The sequence below is a fragment of the Palaemon carinicauda genome, chromosome 11 (genome assembly GCF_036898095.1).
Source record: "Palaemon carinicauda isolate YSFRI2023 chromosome 11, ASM3689809v2, whole genome shotgun sequence".
Taxonomy (NCBI): Eukaryota; Metazoa; Arthropoda; class Malacostraca; order Decapoda; family Palaemonidae; genus Palaemon; species Palaemon carinicauda.
In genome coordinates this window covers 56,417,877-56,436,619 of record NC_090735.1, presented here as the reverse complement: position 1 = coordinate 56,436,619, position 18,743 = coordinate 56,417,877, and the positions used below count along the sequence as shown (strand labels likewise).

Sequence of the window (18,743 nt, the reverse complement as noted above, 5' to 3'; positions counted from 1 at the left end):
GGCAGATCTACAGGTTTCCCCAAAACACCCCCACCTTAGCACTCAAGGATGATAAGGTTACAGACACTACAAGAAACTATCGAGCTTGAGCTTACACCCCAGTCCGGCAGATCGTCAGACAAGAACGTTCCAAATAGGCTACTACAACCCTAGTTTCTTTAGTCACGTGTTAACTTCATGTGTCCCCGTTTTTTAGAAAGTTCTCTAGTTTAGAGAATCATTTCATAATCATGTGTGAAAACAGAACCCGAAAAAAGGATTTAAAAAAAAAGCTATTATGTCCCGTAAAATATTATGGTATTTATTTTCTTTTCTAAATATGAATCTGTCATTAAAGTAACATTTCCTTCATAGTGTTGGAGTTATTTCCCATCTTTTCCTTCTTCTGGTTTAATATCATTATCATCGTTGTCATTATTATCATTTTCATTGTCATTAGGCTTTTGGAAAAATCTAAGCATTGTAGTTAATCTGTTTTTCCTTCCATGTTCAAAAATATATAAATATGTACAGCTGGCTTCATTAATTCCGGTACACTTCACAGGAAGCTAAGGAGACGTCTGACAGCTCTGCCTTGTAGAAGGTAACATTGTTTAGCAAAAGAGAAACTGTTGGCAACGCTTAAACACTTGATCAAAAGCATTGTTATTATTATTATTATTATTATTATTATTATTATTATTATTATTATTATTATTACTTGCAAAGCTACAACCCTAATTGGAAAAGCAGGACGCTATAAACCCAGGGGCTCCAACAGTGGAAGAGAAATAAGATAGAATAGAGTGCCCGAATGTACCCTCAAGCAAGAGAACTCTAACCCAAGACAGTGGAAGACCATGGTACAGAGGCTATAGCTCTACCCAAGACTAGAGAACAATGGTTTGATATTGGAGCGTCCTTCTCCTAGAAGAGCTGCTTACTATAGCTAAAGAGTCCCTTCTACACTTACGAAGCGGAGAGTGGCCACTGAACAATTACAGTGCAGTAGTTAACCCCTTCAGAGAAGAAAAATTGTTTGGTAATCTCAGTGTTGTCAGGTGTATGAGGACAGATGAGAATATGTAAAGAGTAGGCCAGACTATTTGGTGCATGTGTAGGCAAAGGGAAAATGAATTGTAACCAGAGAGAAGGATCCAATGCAGCACTGACTGGCTAGTCAAAGGACCCCATAACTCTCTAGCGGTAGTATCTCAACGGGTGGCTGGTGCCCAGGCCAGCCTACTACCTAGAAGGGCTGTAAAGAAGAAAATATTTTTAGTTGTTTAACATGGCTTAGAAAAATTAATAAAAAAAGTTTATTATACCGTTGCCAACAGTTTCTTTCACTAAACGCAACGTTACCTAATACAATGTACAGTTGGCTTCATTAATTCCGTTACACTTCATGGGAATCTAAGGGGATGTCAGTGTATCGTCATTAATGAAGGAAACTGTACAACCGTCAGACGTCTCCTTAGCTTCCCGTGAAGTGTACCGGAATTAATAAAGCCAACTGGACCATCGCTATATATAAATTTCCAGATATCCAGCTTCCACTTCTCTTACTGAAAGGGAGACGGCGAGGTCAAAGCTCCTATTATAAAGTGATAATGAATATAACAGAGGTTAATTTATTTGGCTTCGGTATATTTCAGCAGCTTCGGGAAGCTTCATTTTATACCATGTTTAAATGATAAAAAAAAAAAAATTAGCTACGCAAATTAAGAAATATCGTTAGATCAAAATTCCCTATAACTTGTATCAAATTTCTATTATTCTTATTCGAAGAACCGAGTGAAAAGGTAAGTTTTCTTCTGTTCTGAGCGTCATAAGGAAGATGGATTTCCAGTTATCACACAAATACATACACACATGTGCTATGCATGCATAATGAAATAGGATTACATGCAATTGCATAATTATAAGTCACATAGATTTACTAGTCTCTCTTTTGTTAGAGAGAGAGAGAGAGAGAGAGAGAGAGAGAGGTGCACTCAGAAACGGCGGATGAGACGGCGTGCGTATGTCAGAGAGAGAGAGAGAGAGAGAGAGAGAGAGAGAGAGAGAGGTGCACTCAGAAACGGCGGATGAGACGGCGTGCGTATGTCAGAGAGAGAGAGAGAGAGAGAGAGAGAGATTTTCTTTACGAAACAAATATGTAATTGCCTATATCAAAAAGGACAAAGAGTGGGTAAAGGCTAACTATAAAAGGTTTTATTCCAAATAATTAACATCGGAACAATTTAATGAAAAATATATACAAATATAATGATCAATATTTTGAATTTGCCTTCAGTGAGAAGATATTTGAATCCGTCTGACATACTTTGATGCATATGCAAAATGAATGTTTATTCACTGCAGTTACACAGAAATTATTTCATTAACCATTAGTGCGATTATTTATATCACCCTACTTCTTTCCCCTTTTCAATATGCCAGCCATTCTAAGGATGAAGTCGCAAGACCCCCATCCTATCCCAAAAGATGTTCAGAGGGGGCTTATGAGAGAAAAATGTAAACAGATCCAGCGTTGCTCAACTTCACTGATGTTGTTCTTGTTATAGATTGCCTGGCCCTTCCGGTAAGCGCGAGCTCTTGCAATTATGCAGCCCCTAAATTCACTGATCGGAAAAGAAGTGATACAGCAAATGTGCTATGTCATTGGCAAGGAGAGAGAGAGAGAGAGAGAGAGAGAGAGAGAGAGAGGTGACCCTATGATGCTAACTAGTCAAAACAGAAGCCACAACCTCGGACCGCCAAGCAAAACATTTATTCCTCATCATCAACAACGTTAGCAACGGAAATTAAATCCAAACACCGAAATGTTCTAAGAAGAAAAAGAAGCGAATAACATAAATTTCTCTTCTTAAAAATAAAGTTGAAGAAAGAACAAATCAAGAGATCAAATCGACTTTCTCTAAAGGAAGAAGACGAAGAAAACGGATGAAGACGAGAGGAAGAACATGACTGACACGATCTCAGATCCCAGTAATTACCGGAAGGTACTAATGAAGGTAATTTGCATGGAGAGATAAAACAGCCAATTCTAGATGATGACCATCAGCGTGAGCTGAGCAGCAAGGGGGGGGGGGGAATGGGGAGTAGCATGTGAGACGACGTGAGTAGGGGGAGGACAGACATAGAAGGGTAAAGAAAAAGGTTCACTGGGAGGTAGCGAAAAAGTGAGACGGAAGAAGGGGAGAGGAAAGATGTATGGAAATATAGAAGGGAGAGATATGTAGAAAGGTAAGAGAAAAGAGACTCGGAAAAGCTAAAGCGAGGAAAGGTAAATTACATCTATTTCTAACAAGCTCATGTCGGCGCTGGGGTCTAAGGCCATTCAGAACACAAAGGTAACTGGGGGAAAACCTTGCAGTTTAAAGGCTTAAAGGTCGCTCATGATTGCCAGAGCAAAAGGAAAGGACAATGCCCTAGAGACTGACCACATATATACAGTATATGACCCCTGCCCAAGCCTCCTCTCCATCAGGGTACACTCAGCAGGTAGACTTACAAGCTCCCCAAAAACGACAATCCCTAGCTCACAAAGATGGTGAGGTTGCGAACACTACAAGAAACTATAAAGCTTGAACGTATCCTGAACCCCAGTCCAACAGACTGCTAGGAAGGGGTGCTTCCAATAGGCTTCCATTACCCTTTGAAGTAAAAGTTAAAAGAAGTTGAACAGCAAGACGGATAATAGGAATCCGAAACAGGTAAATGAGAAGGAAATAAAGCAAAGTGCGCTTTGGACCAAAGAAACACGGCGAAGACCTTAAAGAAATGTCTACATTACACCGCATGAGGTGCACTGACGTCACTACTCCCCTTACGGAATCACCCAATTCTAATGTAAAACAATTTGACAATCCTTATCCCAACAACTCGTCTGCCAGCTTTAATTTCAATTTTCTTGCCCAATCAACTGAGACGAGGAAGGCGAAAAAGAAATGGTGGGTTGAGATAAATAGCGTAACAAGAACCATCAAAGCGAGGGAGATGAGATTAAGAACAAGATAAGGAAAGTAATGATACCAAGAAAAAAGCAGCACTTCAGCACAATCTTAAAATGAATTTAATAAAGTTATAAGTGAAACTTGATAGGCAGCAATCTCGGGAAAATATATGATTTTACTAAAAAAAAAAAAAAAAAAAATAAAGCCTACATGTAAAAAAAACCACAAAAGAAAATCAAGAAAGGATTAAATTATGAAAATATAGGGAAATTTTGACAAATGCGTTTCAATGACAAAAAAAAAATAAGGGGAAAAGGTTGTTTATCAAGAGGGAAAAATATGAAACCGCTACAAATATTCATTATTTAGAGAGACAAATTTATTTACAAGACCAACAGTTGTATATATGACAAAATGAGAATAATAAATAGCTATTTTAAGCGTTTTCTTGCTCATATATTCTCTCAGACTTAGTAAATTTAAATACAGATTTCTAATAAAGCCTTTTATTTTGGTATACCCAATTTCACTCGAACTGGTTGACTGTATTCATCATCTTACGGGCATCCAAACTCAAATCTATCAACTTTAAATTCAAATTCTACATCAAACCAGTCATAATTTCACTGCCATACAAACTCAAATCTATCAACTTTAAATTCAAATTCTACATCAAACCAGTCATAATTTCACTGCCATACAAACTCAAAATTATCAACTTTAAATTCAAATTCTACATCAAACCAGTCATAATTTCACTGCCATACAAACTCAAATCTATCAACTTTAAATTCAAATTCTACATCAAACCAGTCATAATTTCACTGCCATACAAACTCAAAATTATCAACTTTGAATTCAAATTCTACATCAAACCAGTCATAATTTCACTGCCATACAAACTCAAAATTATCAACTTTGAATTCAAATTCTACATCAAACCAGTCATAATTTCACTGCCATACAAACTCAAATTTATCAACTTTAAATTCAAATTCTACATCAAACCAGTCATAATTTCACTGTCATACAAACTCAAATTTATCAACTTTAAATTCAAATTCTACATCAAACCAGTCATAATTTCACTGCCATACAAACTCAAATTTATCAACTTTAAATTCAAATTCTCCATCAAACCAGTCATTATTTCACTACCATCGAAATTCAAATTTATCAAATTTAAATTCAAATTTTTTATCAAACCTGCCATAATTTCACTGACATCCAAACTCAAATGTATCAACTTCAAATTCAAATTCTCCATCAAACCGGTCATAATTTGATTGGCATCCAAACTCAAATGTATCAACTTTAAATTCAAATTCACCATTAAACCAGTCATTATTTCACTACCATCCAAACTTAAATCTATCAACTTTAAATTCAAATTCTCCATCAAATCAATCATAATTTCACTGGCACTCAAACCCAAATTTATCAATTTTAAATTCAAATTCTTCATCAAACCAGTCATAATTTTCCTGGCATCCAAACTCAAATTTATCAACTTAAAATTCAAATGCTCCATCAAACCAATCTTAATTTCCCTGACATCCAAACTCAAATCTATCAACTATAAATTCAAATTCTCCATCAAACCAGTCATAATTTCACTGCCAACCAAACTCAAATGTATCAACTATAAATTCAAATTCTCCATCAAACCAGTCATAATTTCACTGCCAACCAAACTCAAATGTATCAACTCTAAATTCAAATTCTCCATCAAACTCGTCATAATTTCACTAGCCTCCCTACTCAAATCTATCAACTTTAAACTTCAAATTCTCCCTCAAACCAGTCAAAATTTCAATAGCCTCCAAACTCAAATCTATCAACTATAAATTCAGATTCTCCATCAAACCAGTCATAATTTCACTGGCACCCAAACTCAAATTTACCAACTCTAAATTCAGATTCTACATCAAACCAGTCATAATTTCACTGGCACCTAAACTCAAATTTACCAACTCTAAATTCAGATTCTACATCAAACCAGTCATAATTTCACTAGACTCCAAACTAAAATCTATCAACTTCAACTTCAAATTCTCCCTCAAACCAGTCAAAATGTCAATAGCCTTCAAATTTAAATTTATCAGCTTTCAATTCAAATTCTCCATCTAACCAATCATGTCAATAGCCTCCAAATTCAAATCTATCAACTTTAAATTCAGATTCTCCATCAATCCAGTCATAATTTTCCTGCCATCCAAGCGCAAATCTATAAACTAAATTTACATTCTATACCAAACCAGTCATAATTCCCCTACCTTCAAAACTCAAATTTATCAACTTTAAATTCAAATTAAACCAGCCATAATCTCACATATGAATGTATTATTTCCACTGGACCCCATTCTTGCTTTCACCCTTCCTCCCTCCGTGAACAAAAGCCGTTAAAAATGTATCAAGCGAGTAACAGACATTTCCACGCGTGTACCTCACAGACAAGACCATAAATCTTTAATACCTCCTTCGGGTCTAACGTATCACCTCTTGCAGAACTGATTGGGTCATTGTAAAAGCACGAATCCCTTTCCTAATTTTCTTTTAAATCCAAAATAGAATAATAAAAATACACAAGGAAAGCAAGTGAAGTAAGAGGATTTAAGGGAGAAAAGGAAGTGTAGACGGGGCTGATGTAAAGAGGATCTCTCCTATATAATAAACAGGAAGTTTATGGATATATATATATATATATATATATATATAAAGGGTGGTCCAAAAGTAGATGGACAGTAAATGATTACATTTATTTTCAGATTATTATTATTATTATTATTATTATTATTATTATTATTATTATTATTATTATTATTATTATTATTATTATTATTATTATTATTATCACTTGCTGGCTACAACCCTAGTTGGAAAAGCAGAATGCTATAACCCCAGGGACCCCAACAGGGAAAATGGTTCATTGAGGAAAGGAAACAAGGAAAAATAAAATATTTTAAGAACAGTAACTACATTAAAATAAATATTTCCAATATAAACTATAAAAAGTTTAACAAAAGAGGAAGAGAAATTTAATAGAATAGTGTGCATATACAATATATAAAACTATTCTACACAATTATTGCCTTGACAATTAAATTTTATTGTGAATGATAATATAAAAGCCCTTAAATTTTAAAACCAAAATACACTTGTATTAATATAACCGATACATAAATCTATTTTACATACTTTTAGACCACCCTGTATATATATATACATATATATATATATATATATATGGTGTGTGTGTGTGTATATATATATATATATATATATATTCCGGTCACGCTAAGCTCTCACCATCCCTCGGTTAAGGGAGGGGAAGTTTGTCATACCCTGCTGAGAGGAGGTGCGTGTACGCATATATTTAAATAAATATTTGCCCGTCATTTTTGACGGGTCGTATACACTAGTAATAAAATGTGGATGTAAAACAGGATAATATAACGACCAGAAAAAGTTAAAAGGTATTCAAGGAAAACGGAACATGGAGGAGAAATGAACAAAGGGTAATGAAAACGGGATTAAGGCTCATGCAAATGACAACCTTTATGAATTGGGGACATGTAGCTAGGCACAGGGGCCAAGGATGTCCTTCAGTATTGGGATGCAACCGTAAGAAAATCTTGCAGTTGAACTAGAAAATAAAAGTAGGACTAGAATTGACAGTAATATGGAAAAAACGAGACAAGAAGGGAAGTGATATAGCGGACAAAAAAGTGGGTATATCAAAGACCCTTTAAGTATGCCTAAGGATGAGATATTTAAACAAACATTTTATTCTTTCGAGAATTCAATGTTCTTTGATAGGTAAAATCTATGACACTTAAAGTCATCTAGACATTGACGAATAGAAAAATTTGACAAACGATTTATTTGATTTATGGATTTTAGTTATAAATCCGGGAACTGGGGTCTGTGAGGCCATTCAGGGCTTGTTGGAAAAGATCGAAGCACTTGGATAACATGTGGAAGAAAGGATGCAATGACGAAGGTATAGTAGAAGGATTTAAAACAAGTACAAATAAGGGCCGAAGGAATGCTACAAAGACCCCTAAACAATGCCTACAGTGCACCACGAGAGGTTCACTGTTGGCACTAGCCCCAAAACTGATGACAAACGAACATTTTAACCCTAGAATTCACATGTCCTTTGACAAATGACGGTGTCAGCTCCAAGCGTCATCTGTCCCTTACCAAGCAATAGCACAAACCACGGGAATTCCCCGACCTCGAAATGCCCGTTTATTATTAGCCAGGGGGCTCACTGGAACGCTATAATTTCAATAGTTACGAGCAGACGTAACTAAGTGTTTACGGTATCGCATAAAATTCTATATATTCGTTTCAAACCTGTATTTAAAAATATTTCACCAACCTTGATGAACCTAACCTCTCTCTCTCTCTCTCTCTCTCTCTCTCTCTCTCTCTCTCTCTCTCTCTCTCTCATTTGCCAAGACTGACATGGATAGCTTTTCCCGTCTAAGCCTCTAAATCTTAGGAGAAAACGAGAAGAAAATGCAAAAGTTCAGCATTTCTAGCGAGACGTTCATAGTTGAATACAAAGATATCTGAACGCTTAGATTAAAGAAAGCCACGTCAGAGATGTTTTATTAACGAACGATGTAACTTGAATAATTCAAGAGTCAAACCTTAGGTCTCAACTCAATAATAGGTCCAATCAGAAGGCATTTCAATCTTCTCCAAATAAAAGCATGTCCTCGTCTTAATCATCAACCTTAATATAGCTTTAATACATGCTGCAGATTCTCTCTCTCTCTCTCTCTCTCTCTCTCTCTCTCTCTCTCTCTCAAAAGTGGAGGGTTAGAGATTCGTAAAACCAAGAGTATTAATGATGCTCTCTCTCTCTCTCTCTCTCTCTCTCTCTCTCTCTCTCTCTCTCTCTCTTTACTGGATGGTTAGAATCGTAAAACCAGGAGTATTAATGATGGTCTCTCTCTCTCTCTCTCTCTCCTCTCTCTCTCTCTCTCTCAAAAGTGGAGGGTTAAAGATTCGTAAAACCAAGAGTATTAATGATGCTCTCTCTCTCTCTCTCTCTCTCTCCTCTCTCTCTCTCTCTCTCTACTGGATGGTTAGAATCGTAAAACCAGGAGTATTAATGATGGTCTCTCTTTCTCTCTCTCTCTCTCTCTCTCTCTCTCTCTCTCTCAAAAGTGGAAGGTTAGAGATTGGTAAAACGAAGTATTAATGATGCTCTCTCTCTCTCTCTCTCTCTCTCTCTCTCTCTCTCTCAAAAGTGGAAGGTTAGAGATTGGTAAAACCAAGAATATTAATGATGCTCTCTCTCTCTCTCTCTCTCTCTCTCTCTCTCTCAAAAGTGGAAGGTTAGAGATTGGTAAAACCAAGAGTATTAATGATTCTCTCTCTCTCTCTCTCTCTCTCTCTCTCTCTCTCTCTCTCTCTTTACTGGATGGTTAGATTCGTAAAACCAGGAGTATTAATGGTGCTCTCTCTCTCTCTCTCTCTCTCTCTCTCTCTCTCTCTCTCAAAAGTGGAAGGTTAGAGATTGGTAAAACCAAGAGTATTAATGATGCTCTCTCTCTCTCTCTCTCTCTCTCTCTCTCTCTCTCTCTCTTTTTTTACTGGATGGTTAGATTCGTAAAACCAGGAGTATTAATGGTGCTCTCTCTCTCTCTCTCTCTCTCTCTCTCTCTCTCAAAAGTGGAGGGTTAGAGATTCGTAAAACCAAGAGTATTAATGATGTTCTCTCTCTCTCTCTCTCTCTCTCTCTCTCTCTCTCTCTCTTTAAAACTGGATGGTTTATATTCGTAAAAACAGGAGTATTAACGATGGTCTCTCTCTCTCTCTCTCTCTCTCTCTCTCTCTCTCTCTCTCTCTCTCTCTTTAAAACTGGATGGTTATATTCGTAAAAACAGGAGTATTAACGATGGTCTCTCTCTCTCTCTCTCTCTCTCTCTCTCTCTCTCTCTCTCTTTAAAACTGGATGGTTATATTCGTAAAAACAGAGTATTAACGATGGTCTCTCTCTCTCTCTCTCTCTCTCTCTCTCTCTCTCTCTCTCTCTTCACCATTAACAATCTTCACTGGCATATTCAGAAAATGGCAGAATTTGTAGGGATAATGAAAAAAAATTATTTCCATTGTTCCTTATTCCTCTCAATTTCTTTTCCTTCATTCTTACACCATTCTTTCTATTAAATTAAGAGATCATCATATCATTATTCTTATTATTACTACTATTATTATTATTATTATTATTATTATTATTATTATTATTATTATTATTATTATTATTATTATTATTAGCTAAGCCAAAACCCAAGTTGGAAAAGCAGGATGCTATAAGCCCAAGGGCTCCAACAGGGAAAAGTAGCCCAGTAGGGAAAAGAAATATAAAAATAAATAAGCTAAAGAGAAGTAATGAACGATTAAACTGAAGCATTCTAAGAACAATAACAACATTAAAATAAATCTTTTATAAATACACCTTCAAAAGAGACTTATGTCAGACTGTTCAACATAAAAACATTCGCTGCAAGTTTGAACTTTTCTTATAAATCATACGCATTTCAAGTGAAAAGACTACAAGAATTTCGAAATTGGGTTGTATATCAACGTGTCAAAGGGACGACTATTCTATACCAAAGTTTCTGACAGCTTTTTCTCCGAGATACTCTTTCGTTCGTCTGACTTTGTTCAGACTATTATCGAATTTTCTTGATCACCAATGCTCACCTACGATTACTCCTTTTTCGAAACAGGTGTCAATCATCATTGTCCAAGAATATGTCTGTTCTAGACAGTTATTGGATCCTTTGATTGGCCAGATAATACTACATTGGATCTCCCTCAGTTACGGGTCATTTTTCCTTTGCCTACAAATACACCGGATAGTCTGGTGGCCTTATTCTTTACTCATTCCTCTCTTTCCTCATACATCTGACAATACTAAGATAACCAAAAAAAATGATCTTCACTTAAGGTGTTAATTACTGTACCGTAATTGTTCAGTGGCTACTTTCCTCTTGGTAAGGGTAGAAGAGACTCTTACCATTGTTCTCTAATCTTGGGTAGTGCCATGGCCTCTGTATTATGGTCTTCCATTGTCTTGGATTAGAATTCTCTTGCTTGATGGTACATTTAAACACTATTTTTATAGTTTATATTTGAAAGATCTATTTTAATTTTGTTACGGTTCTTAAAATATTTTATTTTAATTATCCCTTCTCTTATAGTTTGTTTAATTCCTTATATCTTTTCCTTAATTAGCTATATTCCCTGTTTGAGACATTAATTTTGTAGCATCCTGTTTTTTCCAACTAGGGTTGTAGCTTAGCTATTAAAAATAATAATAAATAAGTTATATGATAACTTCCAAGAAGCAATGATTAAAACATATTTCAAAATCATTATATCTTGTCTTCCCTTTCAGTATTTTATAATAATAATAATAATAATAATAATAATAATAATAATAATAATAATAATAATAATAATAATAATAATAATAATAATAATAATAATAATGTAATTTTCCTTCATAACCAATATGTTTTGGCGTCCGCATAACCTGTTAAATAGGCCCAATATTCTATTCCAACTTAAATAGCCACGGCCGAAAAGGTTATGAATAATTTTGTCGACACCGTAAAACAAGATTTCAACCTAAAATTATTATTAGAGGTCTGGTCGATATTCGATGCTAATCAGCAAGCCACTTTTTTTTAACTGACACTGACTGTAAAAGCATGGAAATTTTAACAATATCAGTTATTTGAAGACTTAAATTTACAGCCGTTGAGATACTATCGCTAGAGTTATGGGGTCTTTTGACTCTGGGTACGGTTCACTTTCCTATGCCTACACACATACACTGAATAATCTGGCCTATTCTTTACATGTTCTCCTCTGTCCTCATACACGTGACAACACTGAGATTACCAAACAATTTTTCTTACTGCACTGTAATTATTCAGTGGCCACTTTACTCTTTGTAAGGGTAGAAGAGACACTTAAGCTTTGGTAAGCAGGTCTTCTAGGAGAAGGACACTACAAAATCAAACCTTTGTTCTCTAATCTTGGGTAGTGCCATAGCCTCTGTACCATGGTCTTTCACTGTCTTGGGTTAGAGTTCTCTTGCTTGAGGGTACACTCGAGCCACTATTCTATCTTACTTCTCTTCCTCTTGTTTTGTTAAAGTTTTAATATTTCATATGGGAGATATTCATTTTAATATTGTTGCTCTTTTTAAAATATTTTTTTTTCCTTTTCTCACTGAGCCATTTTCCCTGTTACAGCCCCTGGCCTTATAGCATCCTGCTTTTCCAACTAAAGGTGTAGCTTAGCATGTAATAATAATAATAATAATAATAATAATAATAATAATAATAATAATAATAATAATAATAATAATAATAATAATAATCTGATGATTCCGAGACATTGCAAATCTTCAACACTTCAAGTTTTGAAAGACTGAGAATCATTAATTATGTAATTCTAGGTTTCGTTTCGGGGGGAGAGAGAGAGAGAGAGAGAGAGAGAGAGAGAGAGAGAGAGAGTCCTTACCACTCCTGGTTTTGATAATCTTTGATCCTTTTAGATTTGAGAGACGGAATCACACTCCATATTTTGAAAGACAATCTTTAACGCTCCCAGTCGTGAGAGAATAAAACATCACCACCAGGTTTTCACAGAGAAAGAATCCTTCACAATCCTAGTTTTGAGAGAATCTTAAGCCTTTCGTTTAAAGAGAGAGAGAGAGAGAGAGAGAGAGAGAGAGAGAGAGAGAAACATTAATACTCCTGGTTTTACGAATCTTTAACCAGCCAGTTTTGTGTGAGAGAGAGAGAGAGAGAGAGAGAGAGAGAGAGAGAAACATTAATACTTATGGTTTTACGAATATTTAACCCTTAATTTTGTGAGAGAGAGAGAGAGAGAGAGAGAGAGAGGAACATTAATACTTATGGTTTTACGAATCTTTAACCCGCCAGTTTTGTGTGAGAGAGAGAGAGAGGAGAGAGAGAGAGGAGAGAGAGAGAGAGAGATTAATACTCCTTGTTTTACGAATCTTTCACCTCCAGTTTTGTGAGAAAAAAAACATTAATACTTTTGGTTTTACGAATCATTAATCCTCCAGTTTTAGTTTTGAGAGAGAGAGAGAGAGAGAGAGAGAGAGAGAGAGAGAGAACATTAATACTCCTGGTTTTACGAATCTTTAACCCTCCAGAGAGAGAGAGATACTCCTGATTTTACGAATCTTTAACCCCTCAGTTTTGTGAGAGAGAGAGAGAGAGAGAGAGAGAGAGAGAGAGAGAGAAAGAGAGAGAGAGAGAAAGAGAGAGAGAGAGACTGTATACCTAGAATGGTTAGTGTTTATCATTAATTATTGGCACCACCAATATTTGATCAACTTTATCATCGGTACCTTAGGCGTCACCTGATATTGCTAATCATAACATATTCCAACACACTCATTATAAAATAATAATCATTTGTGGGAAAAGATCACCAGATAAAGCTTATTTTCATTCAATGGCTTTAGTTAATGTCTGTTGTCTAATCTTGTAAACAAATGTAGCTCAAAATTTCTGATTTATTTTCATCTCGTGAGTGTGCTGAAAGTTATACATTTACAAACCACACACACAAACACAACCACTCCAGTGACCTTCAGAATATAAGTTGCATTTTTACTTTCAGTTGTAATGGATATTCTTAGTGCATAAAATAGTAAAATAGCAACTGAGCAAATGAACTTAATTGATGACTTGAAATATACAAAATATGTGAATGAAAGTGTAACTGACGGTAGAAAAACAATAGATGAAAATGGCCCCAAATGTAAGCAGGAAAAATAGATCATACAAATTCTAAATTTTTCACAAAAGTGAGAAACTACTGTACAATGAAGTACAAATAAATTACATACCGCCATATTCAAATCATAAGTGGTGCTAATGATGGAAAACGGAAAGGGAAAATAAAGACTAGTAAAAATATCTTAGCACCCATCATGATGGCAAACCCATTACCTTCTCTTATCAACTTGGCCATAAACCTGAAAAACAAAACAAAATCAACTAGAGTGGAACTCAGTAGAGCACAGATTATTTCTCAACCTTGACCTTTGATCTTAACATGTATTAATTGGCGTGGATTTTCATACACTCAAATATGAACCAAGTTTGAGGTCTGTAGCTGATTACATGAATTGGACATTTTGCTTGACCGTGACCTTCTCCTTCCAAAATTTAATCATTTCCAGCATTTTACATAACACCTTAATCCCTGCAAGTTTCATTACACTACAATTAGAATTGTGGCCAGAAAGCTGTTCACAAACATACACACACACACAAACAGGGGCAAAAACACAACCTCCTTCCAGCATCGTTGGTAGAGGTAACAATCTTGCAGCTACAAATTTCACAGCATTTATTTGTCCCAGCAATCACTTCAGCATCTTAAAGGCTAATAAACGAAAGGGCTACTTATATTATACTTTATCATCAACCATTGTTAACCCAGAGTTGAGACTGGTGAGCTTCCCACCTGCTTTCAGAAGCTTTCCTTATAGTTCATCCTACCTCTTCTTTATGTTAAGGCAATCTGATATTGTGCTAATTTTAACACTGTTTATTTCAAGCAGCCTTTGTACGCTAGGTAAACAGCTGTCTTCATAACTGAAAAATAAGGATGCTGAACAAGTTCAAACACTATCTGATATTATAGTTCTTAAATATTTCATTTTAAGTGTTCATTACTTCTTTTGTAGTTTATTTATTTCCTTGTTTCCTTTCCTAACTGGGCTATTTTTCCCTGTTGGAACTCTTGGGCTTACAGCATCTTGCCTTTCCAACTCGGGTATTGGCTTAGCTAGTAATAATAATGTACTGTAATAATAATAATCACAGATGTCTAAACATATGTCTATACCAGTTGGGGGTCAAGGGTTTTAAAAAGGAATGGCTGTGCCTCGGAGACGGAAACAATTATGGGTTTGAAGTTTAAGGAGCCCTTACATCTTCAATTCCAAAGTAGCCTTATTAGTAAACCGAATGACTGATGAACTTCTTTGTTTCTTGAATTTTAATAAATATATTTTGCAGCTAAATATTTTTTTCATAATTATATAGCTGTCATATTTTATGATTGTCAACACATTCAATACTCTTTATCCTCAAACTAACACTTAAAACTAGAATCAACTGCATTCAAAAACTTGACACTAAATATACAATAACCACCATTCAAATGAACACAAAACAACCCCTAACAAACTTGAAATTACACCGCACACCAACACCAAAATTTCTATGTTTATATATTATATTACCTGTAAACATTGAAATGTCTCTTACTGTACTAGGCTACTTCTTTAAATTTGTTGAATGCTTGTTTTGCAAATAATTACGTCAGTCCAATGTGTCAAAATAAGCACCTACTATTCAACACAGAACCACTTGTATCACAAAGCCGAACTACCATAGTTCAGTCCATTAACATCACCTTTAACCAATGCATGATTAGATGGACTCCTAAAAGACAATTGAGCATTTCAAACAGCTTTTTCTTTCCAAATTGGTTGTTAGCTTTCCATGACGTGGTAAGCATATATAATCAAAACAATTAATGTTTATATAAATTGATATAATGATAATGATAATAATAATAATAATGATAATAATAATATTGTGTTTGTAAGAATGGTTTCCTTCGCCCACCCCAAAAAAATCAATATGAACGTTGCAGTCATATTCATCGTTCAACTCCATGATTTGGGCTAGGAAATTTCAGTTTCATATTTGTATTATCTTTATAACTATTTGTTAAAAAGTCCCTAAATTATCTTATTAGTTACTTAACTGTTACACTCTCTCTCTTCCTGGAGTGCTCTATCAAATGTAAATATTCTGCCATTTCACTTTATGAAGATTAGATGAACTTGAAAAATTATGGGACTTCTTAAGCAGTGTCAGCTCCAGAGAAATTCTTCTTCAAATTAGGAGACATGAAAACTGTGTAATCAATTAAGTGAAATTTCAAAAAATAAGAAATGAATACCTTATAAGGGGGAGAAATTTTATTCAGCCTTTGATTAATAAAAATTCAGAACTAACATCTCTAATTGTTTGCAATACTTTTGAGCATCTTGAGCAAACTTGCAATGCTTATCTACATTCCTTCCTGTGTGTAAGAATAAGACTTTCTGTCATCCAGCCCGGAGGCAGCCTCTCTCTGTATGCAGAAGGTTGGTGGGCCAATAACTGTTGCTGGGAGGCTTAGAATGCCAGGTAGCTTCATAAAAAGGAGAGCAGAGGGTGAAATGGGAGGACCCAGAAGTTACACACAACTCAGCTTCAGGGCGGAATTTAATGACCCTGGGACCAGATTCTGTCATTTAAAACCTCCTTTATGTTACCATCATTTTTGACAACGTGAAAATCTTCTCAATGTGACAAACTAATGTCCCTTTTCTAGACAAAAAAATAAAATGAAAAAGAAAATCATTGCATTTGATTATAAAATCTAGGTCCGAAGTAAAAGGCATTATCTGAAATGTTACAAGATTTAGACGAAGCAAAAGGATCAGGAGGATTCTGAAGCTCTGTAACTTCCCAACACCAGTGCCTGATCATATAGCTCGAATTCCAAAAATCCATCCTTTAAAGTTTATACTATATCTACATTTTCATTATTTGAAAAATTGAGGATACTTCAACCCCATGAGTTTCCTTTCATGGGTGTGGTCATTCAGCGCACAGGTTAAACTGGTGAGAAACCCCTACAGTAGCACAGGTAGGTAATTTTTATAGATGTTGGACAGTACGATGGAAAAAGTGGAGACAGAGGTAAAGTTGAGGCCTGAAAAGTGGGTGCAGCTAGAGGGAGAGAGGATATTTCAAAGGCCCTTAAGTAATGAGTACTGTGCACCATGCAAGATGAACTAACAGCATTAGGTCCCTAAGAGGTTAACAGGAAAATAAGACTTGGTAGGATAAGATTGTTTTTCCATCTTAGCTTCAGTATTTTAAAAATAAGCAATGAATAAATGTTATCTAGCAATGAATAAATGTTATCTAAACTTATGTCCTGAGCCCTTACTTGAAAGTTTTTACAGTATCCGGGCAACTGTAAAAAAAAAAAAAAAAAAAAAAATAAATAAATAAAATAAATAAAACACCTGTCTTAAGTAAATGTTAAGGGTTTCACAGACAGGTTTTATTCAAAGCATTTCCTAATTCATATTGATGAAAATAAAACAATACCCTAATCAATCAAGTACTTATACTTGAATCAATAGTTCTGACAGTCAATAGTAAACAAGAAGAATTAACCAATTATGGGAGGAAGTCTAATACAATCTTAACTGGCATCCAATTGGAAAACTTTTACGCAAAGTCTTCAGAAACCGAACTAAAGCAATACTTAAAGATTAAAGGTGTCTGGTTTCAGTTCCAGATCCATCAGAATAGATGCTCACCAGAATGTCAGCCAGGCAAGCCCAATCCCCCACCATGGTGCCCTACCACAGCAGTAGCCTCCCCAGTAAACAGCTTAAACTCACGGTCCCGGGCGGGGATCAATCTGCTGCCAAGCGAATGCTAGGCAAACACGTTACCACTGTACTAGCCAGGAGGCTTAAATGAAAGAGTATGATTTTAAATACCTGTTATTGTGCACAGCACAGCATATGTAACCATATATAGAAAATGGATATCTTCAATTGTATTGACAACAATAAGATTATTAAACATTGATTATGGGCCTCATGAACAGAAGATGGGACTGGAAGGCCATTCAGTACCATTTTCTTTTATGTTGAACAGGCTAACATAAGACTCTTTTTATAGTTTATAAGTGAAAGATCTATTTTAATGTTGCTATGATTCTTAAAATATTTTATTTTAATAGTTCATTACTTCTCATATAGTTTCTTTACTTCCTTTCCTCAGTGGGCTAATTTTTCCTGTTAGACCCCTTGAGCTTATAGCATCCTGCTTTTCCAACTTGGGTTGTAGCTTAGCTAGTAATAATAATATTAATAACAAAAAGTGAAACAAGGGAAAACCCCAGTTGCACTGAGAATTAAAATCAAAGTTGGACAGCATAATGAAAAAAGGAAAAGGATACATAAAAAAAGCAGAAGACTAAAAAGGGGATGCTATAGCAATACTTTAGTAACACCTGCAGCATACCAAAAGAGGAGCATTGGCAGCAATACCCTCCCACACAGGCTGACTCCTATAGACAAACAGGCCATGATGCAAGATGAGAAGACAAGATTGAAATTAAAGCAGGAAACAAAGTAGCATATCACATAATTAGGAAAGTCCATAAAATCATGGAAATAAACTATGGAAGAAGTTCTAGACCAGATGGGAATTCAATCAGAAAATGTACAAGGCCGATATTAAACAGAACTTAATAAAAAATATTGATTACCAAATCACTCTACTTCCCAGTATTTATATAAAACTTGCAGGATCACTGGTACAAACTTTATACAAATAGAAACAATGTGTCAGTCAATTCAGACTGATTATAATCACATTATTATACAGGACATTTAGAACAATAAAATTTGAGAAACTATCATATGATTTAAGGGCGTTTCTTCATCTACTATGTTCTTCGTTCAATACATGCAATACATGAACAGACAGTTTTGTGGATCAGGGTCATACGGGCCAGCACCATGGCTGGGAAGGCTCACTTGGGGAATCCCTGCTGTGGCGCAACAAAGTAAATGTTTAGACCTTAGACATTAAGAGAAAATAACTAAATATGGAATGGAAGTAAATTAGA

The 18,743-nt window shown here is 35.3% G+C and overlaps 1 protein-coding gene across 1 annotated transcript; it reads right to left on the bottom strand.

Annotated features, from left to right (window-relative positions):
- Positions 1 to 5,004: 5,004 nt before the first annotated feature.
- Positions 5,005 to 5,682, bottom strand: LOC137649282 (uncharacterized). Its single transcript, XM_068382269.1, has 2 exons — positions 5,632 to 5,682; positions 5,005 to 5,517 (listed from the first exon to the last, which is right to left on the bottom strand). Exons 1-2 carry the CDS (start codon positions 5,680 to 5,682, stop codon positions 5,005 to 5,007), a joined length of 564 nt encoding a protein of 187 aa, XP_068238370.1.
- Between the last annotated feature and the right edge of the window lie 13,061 nt (positions 5,683 to 18,743).